We start from the raw sequence: 22497 nt of genomic DNA on the forward strand, positions 1-22497 counted from the left end.
TATATATATATATATATATATTTAATTATACCTTTACTTTATTATATTTTGCTTGAGTAATTATCAATAGTGTCTGGAATAAGTCAAATATTATATGTATTAGACATAAGGGTATGATTAGAAATATGTGAAAACTTTTAAAAAGTCCAGATTTTAATTAACTTTTTAAAAACATAAATTAGTTAATAACTTATATCATGGTTTAGAGGAAGTAGGGAAAAAAATTGATTTCATTTTTTGTTAATTAAGGAATTGGATATTTGTGTGTGTGTGTGTGTGTGTGTGTGTGTGTGTTAAGAAGTGAGAGAACATCCATTTTTTTTGTTGATGGAACTTCACAATTCGGATGGGGAGTGATGTAAAGTTTGCTTTCTTGTTTTTTATTTTGGCAACAATAATGAAGTGCTATGACTTAACAGACTCAATACCTATTTGTTAAAACTTGGGGGAGGCCCCACCATGTTTAATGTGGGTCCACCCCTATTATACTGAGTATTAATTTTTTTGGTAAACTATATACTGAATTAATTTGTGTGTGAGAAAATTCCTCTCCTTCTCTGTGTGACTTTTTTTTTTCCTTTCAATTTTTTGAAACTTCTATATGTATATACAATACGTTTACATCTCCACATCTTAAAAAAGAAGAGGGATAACAATGCTTCTGAAAGAGAATTCAGAAATGCTGAAAATATTGTTTTACACCCTTGAGAGCTAATAATGGAACCCATAAATTCTCTCTCTGTCCATTATATTATTATGCGCTGTTTCCTACACCACCAGAAGTAATTGCATATATATATATATATATATATTAAAAATCTTTTGAGGGAATTGATTACAGAACCCCCCAAACCCCCGCCTCCCCCCCCCAAAAAAAAAGGAATAACAAAAGGATGGATGACGATATATACACTTTGCAGGAAATAGAATTATTAAATTAATTAATGATTTTTCTTTTCCACAACACCTTCTCATCTATCCCTTTATTCTCTTAGAAACTCTTCACATCTTTTCAAATATATTCCCCATGTATAAAAGAAAACATTTAATCTATTGTAAGTGTCCACACATCTTCTCGTCGGGACTTGTTATATAGACGGATGGTTCCAAAATGTTGTTTAGTTAATCTGTGTGCAGCACTATCATATCATCTATATTCGGAAAACTAGTAACTCTATTATATGGAATTCTTATCTCAAGTTAACGAATATAAAGGAGTATAGGGAAGAAGAGGACAATCAATCATATCATGTTTAGAACGAATAAATTTATAACTTCAAATTTCTATACACTGGATATGGATAAAAGTTGAAACAAATGCATACACGCGAATATTTTTATCGAACACAAAAGAAGTAAAATCATCATATAATTTATTCATGTGACTACACCATTCAACCGCCCCAAGTTGTCACGATTGGAAGTGCCACTCACAGATATGTTCTCATGCAGGAAATGATCCAGAAGCTACCTAACATTCATCACAGTCGTCACAGCGTTTTTTTTAAAAAAGCGCAGATAGATAGATAGGTAGAGAGAGAGAGAGAGAGAGAGAGAGTTGCCAGGTAGGATTCTTATCCTAATCTTCTTTAATTTCCTCAAATGTTCTACCCACGATGGGGTACGGTGCAAGAAAATTTTCAGTATAAAAGGGGCATGCAGGCCTTTAGTTTTTTTCATCCAAGTGTAGTCTCTCTTTTTAATTCGTATAATATGGATATTCTGTTAAAAGTGAAAATTTTCTGCAGCTTGGCTCTTGTACTTGTGCTGATATGTGCGAAGCCTGTTGTATCTTCGAGGCACAGGCAATATCAAAGGGGTGATCATGGGAGGAAACTGAGTTCTGGGGATGGTAATGAGGATCTTGTCACCAACTTGCCTGGTCAGCCTCGTGCAGATTTCCGGCACTTTGCTGGCTATGTCACAGTGAATGAAACTAATGGAAGAGCACTCTTTTACTGGTTTTACGAGGCCATCATCAATCCTCAAGAAAAACCATTGGTGCTTTGGCTTAATGGAGGTAGCACACTTCATTAATATTTTTTCTTCTTTTCCTTAGATTTGGATCCTCTCATGTAATATTGTCACAGTTTCGTGAAGATAGAGATAGATAACTATATCTCTCCCTTCTCATGACAGTCATATCAGATATACAAATGAGTGGCTTAACAGTATTGTAATAGTCTCTCAGAATTGAAAGATGACAGTTGGGATCTGTAACTGTTGTAGCTTTCATTATCTTCCTTTTCATGGTCTGAAATAGTTCATACGTTGCTGATTTCATTAATTATCTGCTTTTCTTGTATGTGTGTTCTTGGCTAAGGTGACAGGATGCCTTTTTGTTGCAGGTCCTGGGTGCTCTTCAGTGGGATATGGAGCAACACAGGAGATTGGCCCTTTTTTAGTGGACATTAATGGCCAGGGTCTTAGATTTAATAACTTCTCATGGAACAAGGGTATGTGACTTGTGAGGACCACACACCGCACCAATATAATAGACACACATTCACACGCTCACTTCTGGTGTAAACCCATCTCACTACTTTCTATGACTTACTATTATGGTTTATATATATATGTATAGTTTTCTATTATTTGTCCCCGCACCATTTGATAATGGTGGTGTTGAGTATTTCTGATGTGTGTGATGATGTAGAAGCCAACGTTTTATTCGTGGAATCTCCTATTGGGGTCGGCTTTTCCTATTCAAACACAACCAGTGATTATGAACATCTTGGAGATGACTTCACAGGTTATAATTCAGAACTCAACCTTAATTAATAATATTGTATATTTAGTGGCAGCCATATGAAGCTCTCGTTTTATTATTTTTTTCAAACTAAAGGTCGTTTGATATTTCAATTGTTGTTTCTGACAGCTAATGATGCTTACAATTTTCTGCACAAGTGGTTTCTCAAGTTTCCATCTCACAGAACTAGGACATTTTACATCGCAGGAGAGAGTTATGCAGGTACATATATTTATCTACAAGATCGATCATTAAATATAACAACTCTTGTTTCTCATCATTTTGATCTATATCAAGAAGATTATTTGATGATGGAACATGCACAATGTATATATTTTCAGGAAAGTATGTACCAGAACTTGCTGAGCTCATCGTTGATAGGAACAAGGACCCTTCGATTCATATTGATCTTAAGGGTATCCTGGTATGGGCCTACATTATTTGAAAAGTATTCTCTAGCTAGCCACCAGGTTTCTTGCCATAAATTGTAATATATGTAACATACATGAGCCAAAACATAGGGAATTTTTCCTTATCAAGAACATTTTCCTTATACTTCGACACGCATGTCTGTCATTTTAGTTCCTGTATATACGTAGGTTTTGAGTTTTCAATGTTATATACCCATCACACGCATCAAATCCCACTACCACAAATTCTCTACTTTATTTCATTGTTTCTAATTCTCTATCAACAATTTTTAACCGCTCAAAGCAAATATTCCTTTAAAAAAAAAAAAATTCACGCGCGTGTCAACCTGACATCTGACATGACACTTGAATAAGACAAAAGGTGTACTCCTAAAACTTTTCTTGATGGGCAGCTGGGGAATCCAGAAACATCTGATGCTGAGGACTGGACGGGTATTGTGGATTATGCTTGGAGCCACGCAGTGGTATCAGATGAAACTTACAGAACAATCAGAGAGAGCTGTGACTTCAAAAGCAGTGATCCTTGGAAGAACCAAACTTGCTGTGATGCTGTGGACGAAGTGTTCTCACAGTACGGCAAAATTGATATCTATAGCATCTATACCTCTGTCTGCTTCGCCAGCACCGCACGCTCAAATGATCAATCCCTGCGAGGCCGACGCGTCATGAAATATAAGCGTTCATCCAAAATGGTGAGTATTGGTACGTATAAGAAATTTTTTCTTACTTATAACAAAGCTGTAAAAATTCTGACATAATCTCATGGATTTGGTGGAGCAGATGCCAAGGATCATGGGTGGTTACGATCCATGTTTGGATGATTATGCCACAGCTTTCTATAACAGGCCAGATGTTCAGAAGGCTCTTCATGCCAGTGATGGTCATAGTCTCAAGAATTGGAGTATTTGCAAGTAAAATACACCGCTCCTATCATAACTCTCACATTTAATTTTGTTTTTTGTCCAATGGCATGATATAATTAAGTAATCTAATAAATCACCTTTCTGATCTAATGAATACTGGTACTGATATCACATGCAGCGACAAGATGTTCAAGGACTGGAGAGATTCAAAGCCATCTATGATCCCGATTTATAAGAAACTTATTTCGGCAGGACTGAGAATCTGGATTTACAGGTAAATAACTTAGCAATTAATTACTATCCAAAGGTGGTGTTTAGACTGATATATATATATATATATATATAGGTCCCATTTGGCAACATGGGAATGTGTGTGTCTAAAAGCATTCAAAATCAGATTGGTTATTGAATTGTTAAAAATATTAGTTTAACAGTTAATAGTTAAAGCTGTAATTATATTGAGTATCACCGGTCATAAATAAAACATTTTATTGAGTAAGTCAAAATATTAGTTTAATGATTTACTAATTCAATTGGTTAAATTGACCTAGTTTTCAATATTATAATTTTGCCTATGCGTTGATGAGATTATATTTCTATATATGGTTCAGTGGAGACACAGATGGTAGAGTGCCAGTACTCTCCACAAGATACAGTTTAAGTACTCTGAATTTGCGTATCACCAAGCCATGGAGACCATGGTATCACGAGAACGAGGTAAGTAATTAAAATTAACCTTAAAAAAACAACGTTATGCGATGATGTTTTTCTTTTTCATACCCATTAATGAATGGGGGTGACGGGCCTTGCTGAATTAATAATAGGTAAGTGGGTGGTTTCAAGAATACGAGGGGCTTACTTTTGCAACGTTTCGAGGAGCTGGACATGCAGTGCCTTGTTTCAAACCCAGCAATTCACTCGCACTCTTCTCTGCCTTTCTGCTTGGACTACCACCTCCTACTAAATAATAACACATCACTCGTCCATATATATATATATATAGAGAGAGAGAGAGAGAGAGTGAGAGAGTTTTTTGTAATAACTTCATATAATTAAGAAGATTTTGGACCTTTAATTATATACGGAGCACTAGGTTGCTAGTAGGATGTATTCTTGTGTATCCTATATTTGCATGTTCCCAAACATCAACATCTAATTAATTAATCTCCTTTTTGTTTTTTTTTGAAGAACTTCTTTTTTTTTATAAATAATTTCTTGGAGACAAAGGGAACACTCTTGTTGCCTATATGTGCGTGCGTGGGGTAAATGAATAGCTAAATCAAGGGTCCTCAAATTCAAAGCTAATGGAGGTGAGTGTAGATCTATATAAAGATTACAAACATCTAAAGGGAAAAATATCATTCAACGATGAGTGAGGATACTTAATATCAACCAAGGATCAAAAGATTATAAATTTACTGCAAAATTAGGGGACTGATTTAAAAATAATTTAAATGAGAAAAAACTATAATATTCTTACTTTTTTTTTAATTGATAAGTACTCATTCGCACTTAACAAAAAATTAGTTGTTAATTGATAAGTTCAATATTTAGCAAGAGCTTGGTTGTAAGAATGAACAAATAATAAGTACTTATTTATATTTAATAAGAAGCTATTTATCAATCGACAAGTTCAAGAATCTATAAGAGCTTAGTTATAAGAAGGGATAAGTGTAGATTATATTTTAATAAATAAAAATTTATTAATTAATAAGTACCTATTTGCATTTAATAAGAAATTATTTCTTAATTGATAAGTTTTTTTTAAAAAAAAAAGTAATAATATTATAGTATTTTTCTGTATAAAATTATTTTCAGATCAGTTTCTTGGTCAAGCAATAATACTTCATAATCTTTTGGTTTTTGTTTAATAATAAATTGTCTTAAGGCTTGGATTTTGAATGATATTTTCCCCATCTTAAATTTAAATTTTAATATTGTATTTTTTTAAATGCAAAACGTGATGTGATGTAGGTGGGTCCAATCTAATCTTATTAAAGAGGGTCATGTACCAAGTGCCATACACGTGTACTTTTGACATACCAGCCGCTGCATGCGCGGCACGAGACTATTCAACTTTAAATATAATAATTTAAATATAAAAAAATTATATATATAATTAAATTGATTAAATTAAAAAAATTATACATATAATAATTTAAATATAAAAAATAAATATAAAATTATTACTTAATTTTAAAAAAATTAAATATTTTAAATTTATTATAATTTAATAAGTTACATGATATAACATAATATTAAATGATTAAAAAATTTGATCTTTTTTTTTTAATTCAATAAAAAAATAATTTTTTTTGGAACAATCTGATGCTTGAAAACTGAATTCGATTGTTTGTTTGATTTTGGTTCTCAATCCCACCGTCGGTCTAAAACTGTCCAACTGACTCAACATTTAAAATAATTTTTATATATTGACCAAATCAGAATCCAGGCTATTTAACGATTCGTTTTTAAAATCTCTGGTTATACGTATCCCTACCCAATATGCATACACACAAATTCCTTCTTCTTCGACAATTTTGACACTCAATTTATAAAGAAGCGGCGTCTTCGCTTGGCCTCAATTTTCAATCCAAGGGCGTTCAGTGGTTTCAGGGAATTACGTACATGATTAATATGAATGCTAAGGATAAAATGGACCAATCTGTTTACAAGTAATGGTTTTTGGAAGATGTTGGATTTAGATTCAGAGGGTCAATTAAATTCACTTATTTAATAAACATCATTTGATTTTATCAACTCTTAAAAATTATTAAAAGTACATTTTTTTTGCAAATATTTAAAATAATTTTTATAATCAGAACACTCTTTACATATGTTATTCTTTATAAAAATGTAAACTATTGTGACTCCTATGATAAAATCTCATATACTTATTTAATTTAATTTAATTATTATTACCGTGTCACATATCAAATCCAAGTTGTTGCTCCAATGCCTTGTGAATTTAGCTGATATATATATATATATATATATATATAAAGGAATTTGGGGGGAGATGGAGTTTGGACTGTGATAGGCATCGCGGAGTGAAGATTACACAAATATCCTTCTTTGACCCTCATGCTTATTGTGGATCAGGCTGCGCGCGCGCGCGTGTGGTCTACTTTATTTTATTTGTTTTTTGGATTCTTGGATTTTCTTTGTTCAAGTTGGCTAATGTTTTCAAGCCCAAATGTTGTCTATAGGCAGCTTGGTACGAACACCCATATGAGTTTTTTCCAAAATTTTATTTATATGATAAATTAAACTTATGATATGTTAAGAATACAGATGAACAACCCATTCAGCGGTCCAAGATTAATAAGAAGCCCAAGAAGCAGAAGGCTAACAGTCGGTCCAAGTCATAAACCCTTTTGTAATTATTATAGGATTTTTCTGTAATATTCTTTATTCATGTTTAAAGTACTGTAGAACCTATGATGTGTATACTATTGTAACTAACTCTTGTACTATATAATAAGTATTAGCCAGTCGTGCCACTCACGTTGAGTGAGCCTTCAGATTCTTTCTTTTGTAATTCTTGATTTGGTATCAAAGTAGAATAGCATCCATGGCGACCTTTCCTATTCTCTCCACCTCTACTTCACCTCTATATCATTCTTCTTCATCTTTATCTTCCTTTTCTTCCACTTCTCCTTTATTTTTTTCAACTATTTTAGCTCATTCCACTTCTCTTGTCATTGCTCATATTGTCTCACCTTTTATTTCCCCTTTAACGCCTTCCTCTGCTACTATGTAAACCAAAACTATCCCACTCCTTAACAGCCTAAATCAAGCAGGATCAGTCAAGTTGGACAGGTCCAATTATTTGCTCTGGCATAGTTTTGTTCTCTCTATCTTTGAGGTTATAAACTTAAAGGTTTTATTATTGAAATGACATAATGTCCACCAGAGTTCATTTTTGATGGAAGTGACATTATCATTAATCCTACATTTGATGATTGGTGAGCTACTGATCAGTTAATATATGGTTGGCTTTTGGGTTTTATGACTCCTGACATTTCCACGAAGGTGCTATATTGTCGAATGGCAGCAAAGATCTGGAAAGCAGTCACAGATCTCACATGTTCTAATACTTGATCTCGCATTATGTTGATGAAGACAGAGTTTCAACATACCAAGAAAGGCTCCATGAAAATGGAAGAATATTTGAGCAAAATGAAGACCTTATTAGATCATATGACATTTGTTAGGCATCTATTTCCCTTGTCTAAACTTGTTATGTAGACTTTAGCAGGTTTGGATGTAGAGTATACTGCAATGGTAGTTCATCTAGCTGATAAACCTAACCTCTCTTGGATTGATTTGCATTCTTATTTGTTGAACTACGAATGTCATCGTGAACACATGAATAGCGTTCAATTAGTTGGTATAGCTTTTACTCATTTGAGTTTTCAAACCGATCACTCTTCCTTTAGTAATTCTCAAGGATCTTAAGGTTCACAATCTTAATGGCATGGTTTTGGTCGTGGATGCGGAAGCAGAGGACAAGGACATAATGCATGTAATGGAAAATTTTGTCATCTTTGTACTCTTGCTAGTCATGATGTTGCTAATTGTTTTTGCAGATTTGATCATAATTATCATAATAATAGTGTTTCATCAAATCCTACTGCCTTTTACGCTACTTTAGACATAATTTAGGACCTAGCTTGGTACTTAGACAGTGGTGCTTCTCACCATGTCACACATCAAAAATGTTCTCGCTAATGCAAATTCTCAGCCAAATGTAGGTATACTAATAGTTGGTAATGGCATTGGGTTATCAGTAGTTGGTCATGCTATTAGCACTCTGAAGTGTGATAATGCTCCACTATTAATGAAAGATATACTTGTTGTGCTTTCAATCCAGAAAAATTTGATTAGCATTTCTGAGCTTGTTCTTGATAATGACATACTTATTTAGTTTTTTATTAATCTGTGTAATGTCAAGGAACTGAAAATAGGATGCATCCTTCTTAGAGGCAAACGGTGTGATGGCTTATACAAAATTGATGGTGTTCCTCAAGTTTATGATGCTACTTCCAATTCCTATAGCCTTGCTTGCTACTTTAAAACCTTAGCATAGACGTTTAGGCCATACATCGTGTAAAGTTGTTAAAGAAGTTTTACAAAGTTGTAATATCTCCTTTAACAGTAAAGACGATTTTGAATTCTATAATACTTATTAGTTTGGTAAAATGCACAAGTTGCCTTTCCAATCTTCTGAATCTAGAGCTAAAGCACTACTTGAATTAATATTTATTGATTTATGGGGGCTAGCTCTTATTGCTTCAAAATCTGGATTTAAGTATTGTATTAGTTTTGTTAATGATTTTAGCTATTTTATGTGGCTGTATCCTCTTCATTCTAAGGGAGAGGCTCTTTTGGCTTTCCTACAATTTCAAAACTTATAGAAAATTAGTTTCATAAAAAGATTAAAGCTCTTTAAAGCGACTGGGGAGGAGAGTTTAAAATTTTTTCATCAATTTTGTCTGATTCTAGGATTCTATTTCATCATCCTTGTCCTTATACATAAGAACAAAATGGATGTGTGGAAAGAAAACATCATCACATAGTTGAAATGGGATTAAGCATGTTAGCTCAGGCTTTAATGCCTTTACATTTTTTGTGGGAAGCATTTATGAATGCTATTTATGTGATTAACTGGATACCTACTCCAATATTAAATCAGAAATTTCCATTTGAAGTTTTATTTGGTTCTAAACCAAACTACGGTGGTTTTAAGATTTTTGGCTATGCTTGTTTTCCATGTCTACGGCTATATAATAAACATAAACTGGAGTTTCATTCAGAGAGATGTATATATTTGGGTCTTAGTCCTTCACATAAGGGATATAGCGTTTAAGTCCCTTTGGTCATGTTTTTATCTCTTGGCATGTTGTTTTAATGAAAATGACTTTCTCTATGCAAGTACCACAGCATCATCTCATTCTTTTCCAGAACAAAATGTTAGTTCTTTGTCTCAGGCATGGCTTCCTCATCTCTATTCTGGACATACTGAAATAGAGTCTCAACAAATTTCTTCATGCAACGTCGAAGACAGCATTGTTTCATTAACACTAATGATATCGTTTCATGATAACGAAGTATCTCATCCTTATATTAGATCTCTATCTATCATTTCTAGTCTGGCCCACATCAATATAGACTTGGTTCCTAAGGCCCAACACTCACTATCTCTCAAGTCAATCAGTCTTACTTTAGAGGTTGAGTTTGGTTCAAATATTGGAGACTCTCTTATTACCATGAGTCTGACTTCCATCTCTGGTCTAACTACTGATGATTCTTTATCATCTCTTGGTCTATTTGTGAATGATCATCTCATGATGACACATGGCAAGCATGGTATCATTAAACTAAAAAGGCCTTATGTTGGTCTTGTTCAATATGATCCTAAGAGATTGTGTACTAAACTAGGCTCAGTAGTAAAAGCTCTTGCACTTGATCACTGGCGTAAAGCTATGTCAGATGCGTATGCTACTTTACTTAAAAATAATACCTAGGACTTAGTTCCCTTTAATCCTTCTTTCAATGTTGTTAGGTGTCGTTAGGTATATAAGACCAAGTTCAAGCCAGACAATATCGTGGATTGATACAAAGCTCGTCTCATAGGTGAAAGGCTATCTTCAAGAACTTGGGATAGATTTTGATAAAATTTATAGTCCAATTATTAAGCCATCCACAGTGCATGTCATTCTTACAATTACAGCTTCAAGACATTGGGATGTTAGACAACTTGATATTAATAACGCATTTCTGAATGGTATCCTTACAAAGACTATTTACATGGCTCAACTCACAGGTTTTGTGGATTTTACTAGACCCAACCATGTTTGTTGTCTTCGAAAAGCACTATATGGTTTAAAACAAGCTCCATGAGCTTGGTTTGATCGTCTTCAATCCACACTACTGTCTTGGGAATTTCATAATAGTAAGAGTGATACTTCCCTATTTTCCTTTCAAAATGGAGATCAAGTTCTTCTTATTCTTATTTATGTAAATGGCATACTTGTTACTGGAAATAATTCGAGTATATTTAGACATTTGTTACTAAGTTTAATGACATGTTCTCTTTAAAAGACATGTGCCCAATGCACTATTTTCTTAGAAAAGAGATTGCCCGTGATGACTTTGGTTTCTATTTAAATCAAAGTAAATCTATTTTAAATTTGCTTAGTAGATGGCATATGAACAAAGCTTCTTCATGTAAGACTCCAATGGTACTAGGACAGTCATTATCAAAGTTTGGTAGTTCTCCTATACCTAACTGTCTGATTATCATCAAGTTGTTGGTACTCTGCAAGATTTGGCTCATACGCGTCATGACATTTCCTTTAGTATCAGTAAGTTGAGTCAGTTTTTATCTGCACCAACTCTTTTTCACTGGCAGGTGGTTAAACATCTATTGCGATATTTACAAGGGATACTTCATGTTAGTCTTCATATTAAAGGATCTGAATATCTTGATTTAATGGCTTACTTAGATGTTGACTGGGCTACATGCCCAGATAATTGATATCTACTGGTGGCTATCTTGTTTTCTTAGGCGATGCATTGGTTTCCTGGTCCTCCAAGAAGCAGACGGTGGTTGCACATTCGAGCACCAAATTAGAGTACCATTCTCTGGCTCATACAGCTTCTGAACTTGTGTGGCTTCAATCTTTGATGGGAGAGCTTGGTCTGGTGTTCTCTTCTCCTTCAATTATTTGGCATGATAACTTGAGTACATTTGCCTTAGCTTCGAACCCTTTTTTTCATGCTCGTACAAAGCACATCGAGATTGATACTCATTTTGTTTGTGATCTGGTGCTGCGTAAGTGTATTACTATTCAGTTTGTCCCATCCAAACATTAGCTGGCTGATATACTTACAAAACCATTATCCTCCAATCATTTTATCTTTTTATGTGACAAACTTGGGTTGACCACCTCTCGTTTGCGGGGGGATGTTAAGAATACAAATGACCAGCCCATTCAACAGTCCAAGATTAATAAGAAGCCCAAGAAGCAAAAGGCTAGCAGTCGGTCTAAGTCATAAACCTTCTTGTAATTATTATAGGATTTTTCTGTAATATTCTTTATTCATGTTTAGAATACTATAGGAACCTATGACATGTATACTGTTGTAACTAACTCTTGTACTATATAATAAGTATTAGCCAGTCATGTCACTCATGTTGAGTGAGCCTTCAGATTCTTTCTTTTGTAATTCTTGATTATGATATTATCACACTCTTTAAAATTTTAAATTGATTTCTTAACTTAATAATATGTAAAAATCATATATAATTATTGAGTATTTATAATGTTAATAAAGTATGCCTTTTGATGATAACATTATATTTTAAAACAATATATTTGGGAGGAAAGTAATTATATTTTATAAATAAATAAAATTATTTTTTAATTTCTTATTAATGGTTTTTTGGGCATGGCCATGGGCCTTTATTGCCCTTTATAATGTCCCAATCTCTTAATCATTTTTTATTATTAAATTTATATAAAATAAAAATATTTTAATGTCTTAATTACGACCTCTTTAATTACTACCGTCTCGCCGTAATAATACGTAGAATAGATGAAAAAAACAGATGACAAGACGAGACTCATAAGTTGGAGAAGAAAAATCTTATAATACACACGGACACAGTCCCCTGCACACGCACGCTCGCACGTATACATACATGCATGTGTGTGTGTCTATATATATATATATATATATGTTCGTGCACACACACAGACACGAGAACTAATAGGCAGGCACATGCAGGGACGGAATGACAAAATTTTATTAGGAGGGACAGAGATAATAAAGTATACATAATAATTGAAGAAAAAAATTAAATGTATATATATCACTAATATAATATATATTTTAATATATATATATATATATTTATATTTAATTTTATAAATATATATAAAAAAATAAATGTATACTTTATTTTTAAGTTTTGCTCATCGTTTTTAATTTTATGACATAAAAATAATTAATTATTATGTCTACCATAAAAATTTTAACAATTTCCTTCTTAATATAAACTATCATTAAATTGGTGAAGATTTCATCTTTTTCATAAATATTATAATTTAAAGTTCTGTTCAATCTAAAAAAAACTCTATTACTTACTCACTGAATTTATTGTTTAATTCTTTCAATTGATAATTGTAATAAATAAATATATCAATATAATAATGATATTCGATTGTCACAAACTCTATGTTGATGAAATATAAGTATATCGTAGAAAAAACTATTCATATAATAAATTTCAATAGCTTGGCTATTAGAAAAAAAATAATTTTTTTAGAAGAACATATTTTAATTATAACCTCTTAATTTTTTGGATAAGTAATTTTATAATAGATATCAAGCACATAACATTTAATATATTTTCAGATTTTTATTGCAGTGTTTGGCAAAGTTTGTTAGTAATAATTTTTATAATTTCTTTTATCAAATATAAAGTGAATGCAAAATTAAATGACTTTCATGCTTAAGAACAAGTGTAATATTATCTTATTAAAAATAATTATATCTTCAATCTAGTAAAATAATTGAACTATAAATGCGTAAAAGACTATATATAAAATTGAAATGAGAATTTCATATAATATTTCAAAGTTTCTATAATATGTCAATTTAGGAGGTTAAAAATATATAATCAGGGCTTGTGACCCCTACTGTTCCCCCTACCTCCGCCCTTTGGACATATGTACAGACACACATGCAATGTAATTTTTGGCACCCTTTATACGAAGCCTCCCACAATTTTTGGTGCCACTCCATGAATTACATTTCTCAACGTATATTGAGGGTTATTAACAGCAACATTAATTAAGCACTTAGGTTTAATGTACCGTTTCGTGTTGGAGTTTATTCTTGCATATTTCTTGTTTAGCCCTGCAATGACGCCATCATTAACCTTGAGGTGCTTCTTTAAGCTTCTGCTCAGAGGAAGATAGATTGCTTTTTCAATATCTTCCAGCAGGTCTGTCTTTGAGTCATAGCGATTGCTTGAGTTGTAAAACATCTGGAAGGCTTTCAAGCATGACAGATGAAATTGCTTGCTGGGTTTAGGCCAATCACACATTTCATCCATAAGCACATGCTCCATGAACTCTTTCTTCTTCTTCCCTATTATCTCTCTCACAAAAGCTATTGAATCTTCCATGTCCAACTCTGGATTCTCTATCAAGTTTGTGAGAATAGAATTCACTTTCCCCTCTTGTTCTTCCTTCTGCCCGCACAGAAACCATGCGTTAGGCTCCAAGAACACACTCAAAATGGCTATATAAGTACAATTTTTAAACTATTTGAACATAAAAGTACCTGGCAGCTTTGTATATCATTCAATAAACGACAAATAACCATAAGCAATTTTGTGATGGTTTCATAGTGGGGTGGCCTAAGCATGTCAATAGGTAAGCTGGGCTTCAGAAAGCAGGAAGCTGGAAGAACCATGGTGTGTGCGGCAATGGAGATCATGCCTATTTTAAGATATTCATCAATGGATGGTGTTTGTCCATTTCTGCTCCACTTTGCCTCTTCCAGCCACGAAAGAAATGTTTCATGCCACTTCACAGACACACTTGGATAGGTTAGTTTTTCCTAGTGGGATTCAGCTGGACTAATTATACGTTTACAGTTGACTCAGTAATCTATTTAACTTACAAGATGTCGGAGATTACTTGTTATATCAGCTCCTTTTTGTTGGGGATATCTTTCAGCAGCTTCACTCACGAGATCATCAAGAGCATCGAATATTACCTTGCTGTGGCTGCTTAAACCGCCGCCATCCCATCTATTATATATTAATCAGAAATTAAAAAAGATCACTGTTATGGTCAAAACTGATAGTTATGGTCTGAAGCACTTCAATTTTAACTAGGTTTACGTACCTTCCTATTGCATCCATGAGGTCATCCAGTTGAGGAAGAGAAGCTTTCATGTCAAAGAAATCATCAGCAACGGTGATGACGATGGCGCTTTTTGCCGCTAACATTCTGGCATGAGAGTCATGGGGTAGGGAACTGGCAGCAGCAGCAACAGCGTAGTAACAGTATGTGGTTTTCTCTCTGCCAAATCCCATACTTCTCAAGCCCAAGTCTTCAGACCACCTATATTATTACTGACATGCTAAATATGAATGCTAATGAAGTAATTATATGAAGGTCATATTAATTTGGTCGGTTCAAGATACTTTTGGAAATAAAATACTATATAGGAACGTTGTCCTGCAAACCTTTTGAGTTCCTCCAACTCATTTTTGTAAAGCGATTGCCTGAACTCATAATTTTGCACAGCAAGTTGTAGTAGCTCGTCGTTGCAAAGGCATGATATCCTACTTACACAAGAGATAATAAATTGTCGGTGAGCAGTCCCAGTATATGCATAAGCCAATTTCTGAATTTCATATGGAAAGGAAAATAAGCAGAACGAGATCGATATCATAAACACATACCTATTGTATGAGGTCTTTCCTTTCCAAAGAGCATTGGCTTCTTTTTCTTCTATCCACATCCGATGTTCCAAATGCTCGAGCCGAGCGAGCCATGGAAGATTCAACTCATGCCCAATCTACAAATTAAAGCAAAACAAAATGAAGGAAGTGTGAATAGTCAATATCTGTGAATAGTCAATATGTCTTTTCTCTGAGAAACCTAGCATTACGACAAACAATGAGTTCTTGAAGATGTGCACCGGGCACATCTCATCTCGACCGTCTAGGGAAGATGTAGATGGTCCAAATCTTGCTAAAAAATTTTGTATTTTCAAGTTAAAACATTATCTATTTCTTAAGTTGATAGTGGTAAAATTGATATTATTTTTTGTATATATTCTGCAATATTTAAGATAAAATTATTAATTAAAACCAATTTCTAAAACAAGATCTTAATTAGGACATTTAAATCTCATCTAAATTATCCAGACCAACGAGGGATTTGTGCACGTGGTGGAGCCTTGTTTTTGAATATTCTTAAATAGAAAACATAATTTTGAGTCTCTGTACTTTGCCTGAATTTTACCATAAATTCTTACACTTTTTGTTTTGTTCTAGATCCCTTCACTTTTATTTTTTAGCGTTTTAAATCTCTCCATGAGTGGTGTTATATGGATCTAGAACATTAAAAAATAAAAAACTAAAGAAAAGTATAGGGACCTACAATAAAACTTGAACAAAATGTAGAGACTTAAAGTTATATTATATTTTTTCTATTCTTTATTATATATGAAAAAGTTGACTGTTTGACCTGTGATTGGTGGTCTCTATCTCCTGAAGTCATTTTCTCGAGTAATTTTCCGACAAAAGATCTTGCTTCCTCAAGTTGATATTCTCCACAAAACATGACGTTCGTGGCTCCGTACACATTTATCAGAGCACTTGTAAAACACTGAGGATGTTTCTCCACATAACCTCGGATCTCTTTGTCTCGTATAAACCAGCAAAAGCTTGCTGCGGCAATGGTTAAACGTAAAATATAATAATAAGTATTTATATGCATACAACTTTTTCATTAAATTAAAAACCTGTGATATATCTTAGTCTGTTATTAATGATATGTCAAAGCTTCTATAATGCCTTACACGGCGATACTTTGTATCCTTGCATCCGGAGAAGCTGAAATGCCAGAGAGTCTTTGTGAAGTTGTAATGCAATCATGTTGTATGGTTTTGCCCACGATTTTCGATCGATGAAATTTCTGCAATCAAATTAAATAGGAACCTTACTATTACTATTTTACTCATGAATTCATACAATTTATGAGAGATAGACCTTGTTAGGAATGTGAAGTAACCGCCTAGCAACAAACGAGAGAACAAATGGACAAAGAACAACTAAAAAACATCACATCTTAACATAAAATTTTAAAGTTTAAGTTTATATATGGATTATTTTTCTTTATTATATATTAGTTACTAATTAAGTCTAATTTTATTTGATGTTAGACATCCTACATCAATTCAACTCCTTTCACATTTTAACAGGTTCAATTAGTAGTAATCCCATATGGTTTAATTGGTATACTACTGTACATTTCGAGATGAGGTTTTACCCGTAAATTTGTGCCATGGTCTCTTCAATCTCTCCAGCAAAATACCGAGACAAACCTAACTTTTCCAGCTGATTCATCACGCACAGCTTTATAAGGTCCTCATCCAAAGGATATGTTTGTGGAACTGTACGGATAAAATACAGTCTAAGATATAAAAAAATCATTTGCCCGTGGGTTTGGTTAATTAAGAACTTTTAATTGACATTTAGAAAAGAAAACAAGGAATAATGGTCAACCTCCACTAGGGCATCTTTTAGCTAATGACTCTAAATAAACGAGGCACTCTTGCTTTCCAGTAACCACAAATGCTTTTGCTGTAGCAGAAGGTGATTGGAACAATGAGCCGTCGCTATTCAAATTGCATGATATATCTTCTGTGGTTATAGCAAATGATGGAGGCAAAGCTTCAAGATATGATAACAATGGAGGATAACAATGCTGTCCCACAAGGCTATCCCTGCATTTTCATTCAATTAGAAGCTTCTTGAGTGAATCATTTATTCAGATTATGAAACTAATTGTAAAAATATTTGTGCACGCGGGTGCATGGGTGTATGATCTAAGTCATATATGAAAATAAGTACTTGTTAAGAAACTTTTCCCGACAGCTAAATATATAGGACAGTGTCTCCTTCACTGATTCTGGGAAGAGAAGATGAAGACCATTTGTCACTGCAAGTTCAAGCATGCCAGGTAGAACAATGGCAAGCGAGGGAGTGCAATGTTCTTTCATACCCTTCAGAAGCTTCTCAGCATTTGATTCAATAAATGACAATCCTGAAACCAGAGAAGCGATTTCGTAATCAAATATTTAACGAAAGAATTTGGCAGCATGTTATGAGACCCATTTTCACCATTTAAAAATGCTTGATATACCTTTCTGTACGAGAAGCGGCCCAGTATTCCACATTTTGAGGGAAACGATGGAAGCAAGAGTTGCAGGAAGGGCTTCAATGGTAGGGTTGCCGTGCGCATCACATTGTCCCCAAAACCCTTGTTCCTTCTGATTGTGTAGCAGCCAGTTCAAGCAATTCCTGAACTTGGGCTGCAAATAGTGATCAGGTTCAGAACAAGAATCTGGGATCATAGCTAACCATGCAGTGTCATACGCAGAAGGACTCACAAAAGAATAGGGATCAACGTCTGGTGAGAACATCATTCCCTTGATCTTTTGGGCTCTGCGTGTGATGGAGGATAATGTGGAATCCATCATTGGAAAGCAATAAATGAGTTCAGAGATGCAAGAAAAGAGCAGTTTGGATTGCAAGTGGTTTTCTAGCTGCTAAGTTCATGAGGAAGCAAATTAGTATTGTATTTATATATAGTGTGTTAAGTTCATGAGGAAGCAAGTGGTTTGCTGGCTGCTAAGTTCAAGAATGACCCTCTTAGAGTGTGTACTCCAAGACTACACGTTGCGGCTGAGAAGTACGTACGGTGACGGACCCACAGGAGGACAAGGAGGGATTATTGGCCCCCCATGCGTCATTAACCTTTTCGTCAAAATTAATTTTTTTTTTATAAAATAGTTTAAATTAGATTTTGGCCTCTTATTCTTCATTTTATTTTCAGTTTTGACCCCCCAATTACTAAGTTCTAGATTCATCCCTGGAAGTATAGCTATTATATGATTATGAACCGTATATATTATTCTATATTTTTTATTTTATTGCAAACATTCAATTATACACAATTGAAAAATGTGTTGCACGCACGATACTAGTTTGTTTTAAATTATATATATAGATATTATATCTTACATAAAATTTTAAGATATGAGCAGTATATATTGTTTACAAGTTTATTATTATTAACATCATCATAGTATTAAAATAATCTAGGTCAACTTCGACTAGTTAAACTGGTAAATATAATAAATTAGTATCTTGATCAGTTTAACGAAAGACTCTATTCATAACCAATTTGATCGTGATTCAATTATGATATTAATTATTAATCCTGATCTAATCTCTTAATTGATTCAAAATTAATTAGATTTTACCATTTAGCCTCTTATACATGAAAAACTGTCATTTAACTGTAGTATTCTGAAATGCTTATTTGCTTAAGTTTCATGACCTAGAAGAACGACAAGACAAGAGACTGTGAACAAGTGAACGAGTGAACGCGGAGCGGGAAAAAAACAAATTGAATTCTATTTCATACATTTTTTATTATGTAAACTAAAAAAAATCTCATATTTTATTATTTGTCTTTCATTATTGCATTTATATGAGCCACAAATTTAAAATGCATGCCAGAATTTTATTGGAATGATGTGTCTGTGTTATCGTGTGAACGTCACATCAAAAACATTAACTCTAACTGAATATTTATTATACGAGTTGAGTTAATAATAGTGATGAAATAAAAAAAATATGAAAATGAGAGTATAATAAATGTAGATGTCACTTGATCAAGAATATATATCGGAAGAATGATAAAAAAATTTTAAAAGAATAAATTAATTTAAGTTAGGTATTAAGTGTTAAATTTTAGAAATTTGCAATTCAATTTCCGTTGTGATAAATTTACAACTTATATTTCAAATGTTAATAAAAAAATAATTTTTTTATTTTTTAACTATATTAAAATTTAAAAAATAAGTTACAAATTTATCATAATATAATTACAAAATTAAAAAATTAAATTATAAATTTTAAAGTTTAATACTTAAGATCTAACTTGAATTAAAAACTCTTGGTCATTCTCCCTTGTGTATCACGGGATATCACATGAGCTTAGTGAAGATGTTGATTCTCTAGGAAGCTCCACGATTCTTTTCAGGTCTTTTGGTTCTTTTAACTTAGTTTGTTTTATAAAAAATTATTTATAATATCTGTAACAGTTGCTACTATTGAAAGAAGTTTTTTAAAATTAAAATTACTTAAATTTTATTTAAGATCAACCATGTTACAAAATAGATTAAATAGATTTGCTATATTATAGTCCTTCCATCTCGAGTTATAAGAGACTTTTAGGGAATATTCATCGTCTTAAAATACAAGATATTTTGATAAAAATAAAATTTTATTAATGATACTTTTTTAATATTACCCTTCTCATATATTCTCTCTCTTTAATATTATTTCATCAATTGAGTGTTAAATGAAGGGCATTTTTAAAAATTTATATTTTTGTCTTAAAAAAATAAAGTTGTAAAGTATATATAATGAGTTTTATTGGTATATAAAATTTTATCTAAAAGCATATTATAATTTGGGAGAATAGAGTATATTGAAAGTGAAATGTTAAAATTACTCAATTATAAAAATTTAATATTTGATTTTGCAATTCAAAAAGCTAAAAAAATAATATAAAGATATATAAATAATAATACATTAGGCCTCTTAAATAATTTTGCTTTAGGTCCCAAAATCCCTTCAGACACGGCCCTGATGAGAGGATGACTTTGTGCTCAAATACCTGGGTGAATAGCAATTAACCTGACCCAACATGTTTCTTGTTTTTGGGGTCAAATACATGTTTTAAGTTTGATAAGCTGTCCATTTAAATACGTGTTAGGTTTGATAAGCTGTCCATTTAAATATATTTTTATAAAAATTTGGGCTTCTTTTATTTTTAGCATAAGAATTTGAGATTCAAAAATCAAGAATTTTTAAAATAATCAAACTTTCAAGTTCAGCATTGTAAAAACAGGCTTGGCCGCATGTTTAGACCCTTTTTTATTTTATCCTTAAAAAAATCAAATATTTTGAAGTTTTAAATTAAATTTAGACTTTTACATATATGTTTGTATTTTAAAATCAAAATTTATATTACTTATTTTTAATTTTTGAACATTATAATTTGTATTTTAAAAAAAGAATATATAATATTTAATGTAAAAATTCAATTTATAAAAAAAAAAGAAAGGATTCATCACGAGCTTGGCTCTAAGCCCGATCAATAAAAACTGGACTTAAATAAATGACTAATTTTGCGGAAACTAGACTTTTAGACCCAAGCTCATATGCGTCGAGCATGCTAAGTTACTAGCTCTACACAAATCATTTACAAAAAGATATGAGCGGATTCAAAACTTGTGAACTCATTGCTCATTGCCGCTTGCTTTCGCTCTTCGTTATTTTGAATTTTCATATGGATCATTCGTTATTTGTTGGCTTATGACTCAAAAAATGAAAGTATGGATTCTAACCTGATTTAGTTGTAATCTTTCACACGATTTTTGTGGTGACCTTTCCCGTTAATTAAAAAAAAAAGAAGAAGGAGAATTTCAGTCATGAACTAGTCTAATTTTTTTTTTTTACAATTTTAGTTCAATACAAAGGAAAAAAAGTCAAAAGAATTTCGATGGTGAAAAGATTAAAATACACTTTTTTGTTATGTAAAATTATTAATTATTAATTTTTTTACTTCACTTATTTATTTATGAATATGAGTTACAAATTACATGAGTTGACATGTGAATAATTATATAAAATTAGACATCAGTTTTTTAATTATAAGCAAAAATATTAGTTTTTAAATTGCTAACTTTACTTATTAATTTATTAATATCAATGATAAATTATTAACAGGCCTTATAATTTACTAACATTAATTATAAATTACTGGCAGGTTTTGTAATTTATAACTAACGTTCATAAATTAATAAGTAAAATTGACAAATTAACAATAAATGTTATTGATTGTCTGATATGCGGATGTAATTTAAAAATAATATTGATAAATTAAAAAATATAATAAAAAAATTAATAACTAGTGATTTTATATAATGAATGAATGATATTTTAATTTTTTTTATCATTAAAATTTGTTTATTTTTTTTAAATTAAGCTGAAATTTTAAAATTTTTTTCAGACCCACTTTCGGCAGTCCTTAATTGAAATCCTCTCTTGACAAAATCTGAGATGCAAATTCAAGTGACAATACTTTTTGAATACAAAACCGGATGTCAATAAAATCGCCGAAACAAGAATAGAAGATCAGACATAAAAAACAAAAATGAAAAAGACCCAGTCATTTAATGCAGGCTTATGATTCAATGGATAATACCGAGAGGTTCAACTTAAGGATCAGCTGGACGGCCGTAGGTGATGTGACTCCAAGGATATTGAATTGGTTCCGGTTTTTGTAATGAAAAAACGTCGTCGCCGAAAAACAAAAGGCAACGATTCAACGTAGTCATTTAATCATGCGGGTGTCAGTCGGTGGCACTGTATGTATTCACTAATCACCCATTTCGTAATAATGCGTAAGCAATGACTTAAATTAGTGATTTACATGACCTCACTAATTTTTCATGTACTCCTTCCATTTTTATATATTAAAAAAATTATATCATATAATTTAAAAAGTAAGTTAACAATAATAATTAATATCTCTGAAAATAAAAAAGACTAAAATGC

General features: G+C 32.2%; 2 protein-coding genes across 3 annotated transcripts; one reads left to right on the plus strand and one right to left on the minus strand.

Moving 5' to 3' along the window:
- Positions 1 to 1676: 1676 nt before the first annotated feature.
- On the plus strand, positions 1677 to 5223 carry LOC129306557 (serine carboxypeptidase-like 31). 2 transcript variants are annotated; one of them, XM_054947222.1, is made up of 10 exons: positions 1677 to 2020; positions 2349 to 2456; positions 2657 to 2752; positions 2879 to 2971; positions 3091 to 3173; positions 3573 to 3872; positions 3961 to 4091; positions 4222 to 4317; positions 4655 to 4760; positions 4868 to 5223. In XM_054947222.1, the coding sequence occupies exons 1-10, from the start codon at positions 1714 to 1716 to the stop codon at positions 5009 to 5011; spliced, it is 1464 nt and encodes a 487-aa protein (XP_054803197.1). In that variant the 5' UTR covers positions 1677 to 1713; the 3' UTR covers positions 5012 to 5223. The 2 variants fall into 2 exon arrangements, with proteins under 2 accessions (XP_054803197.1, XP_054803198.1); XM_054947223.1 differs by having other exon boundaries at positions 2660 to 2752.
- Positions 5224 to 13821: 8598 nt separating this feature from the next.
- LOC129305401 ((E,E)-geranyllinalool synthase-like) lies at positions 13822 to 18338 on the minus strand. Its single transcript, XM_054945438.1, has 12 exons — positions 18005 to 18338; positions 17713 to 17905; positions 17365 to 17585; positions 17129 to 17252; positions 16659 to 16774; positions 16325 to 16527; positions 15535 to 15650; positions 15316 to 15414; positions 14972 to 15190; positions 14745 to 14874; positions 14403 to 14648; positions 13822 to 14310 (listed from the first exon to the last, which is right to left on the minus strand). Exons 1-12 carry the CDS (start codon positions 18336 to 18338, stop codon positions 13822 to 13824), a joined length of 2490 nt encoding a protein of 829 aa, XP_054801413.1.
- Positions 18339 to 22497: the final 4159 nt, after the last annotated feature.

This window comes from Prosopis cineraria, unplaced genomic scaffold (assembly GCF_029017545.1).
Source record: "Prosopis cineraria cultivar Desert tree isolate PC_DT_omini unplaced genomic scaffold, ASM2901754v1 PC3, whole genome shotgun sequence".
Lineage (NCBI taxonomy): Eukaryota > Viridiplantae > Streptophyta > Magnoliopsida > Fabales > Fabaceae > Prosopis > Prosopis cineraria.

Coding starts and splice junctions, on each gene's coding strand:
- LOC129306557 (XM_054947222.1), top strand. CDS start 1,714: ATGGATATTCTGTTAAAAGTGAAAATTTTCTGCAGCTTGGCTCTTGTA. Junction 2,457..2,656: donor TAACTTCTCATGGAACAAGG/GTATGTGACTTG, acceptor GTGATGATGTAG/AAGCCAACGTTTTATTCGTG. Junction 2,972..3,090: donor CGCAGGAGAGAGTTATGCAG/GTACATATATTT, acceptor ATATATTTTCAG/GAAAGTATGTACCAGAACTT.
- LOC129305401 (XM_054945438.1), bottom strand. CDS start 18,338: ATGGATTCCACATTATCCTCCATCACACGCAGAGCCCAAAAGATCAAG. Junction 17,906..18,004: donor GCCGCTTCTCGTACAGAAAG/GTATATCAAGCA, acceptor CTCTGGTTTCAG/GATTGTCATTTATTGAATCA. Junction 16,528..16,658: donor AGGATACAAAGTATCGCCGT/GTAAGGCATTAT, acceptor CCATTGCCGCAG/CAAGCTTTTGCTGGTTTATA.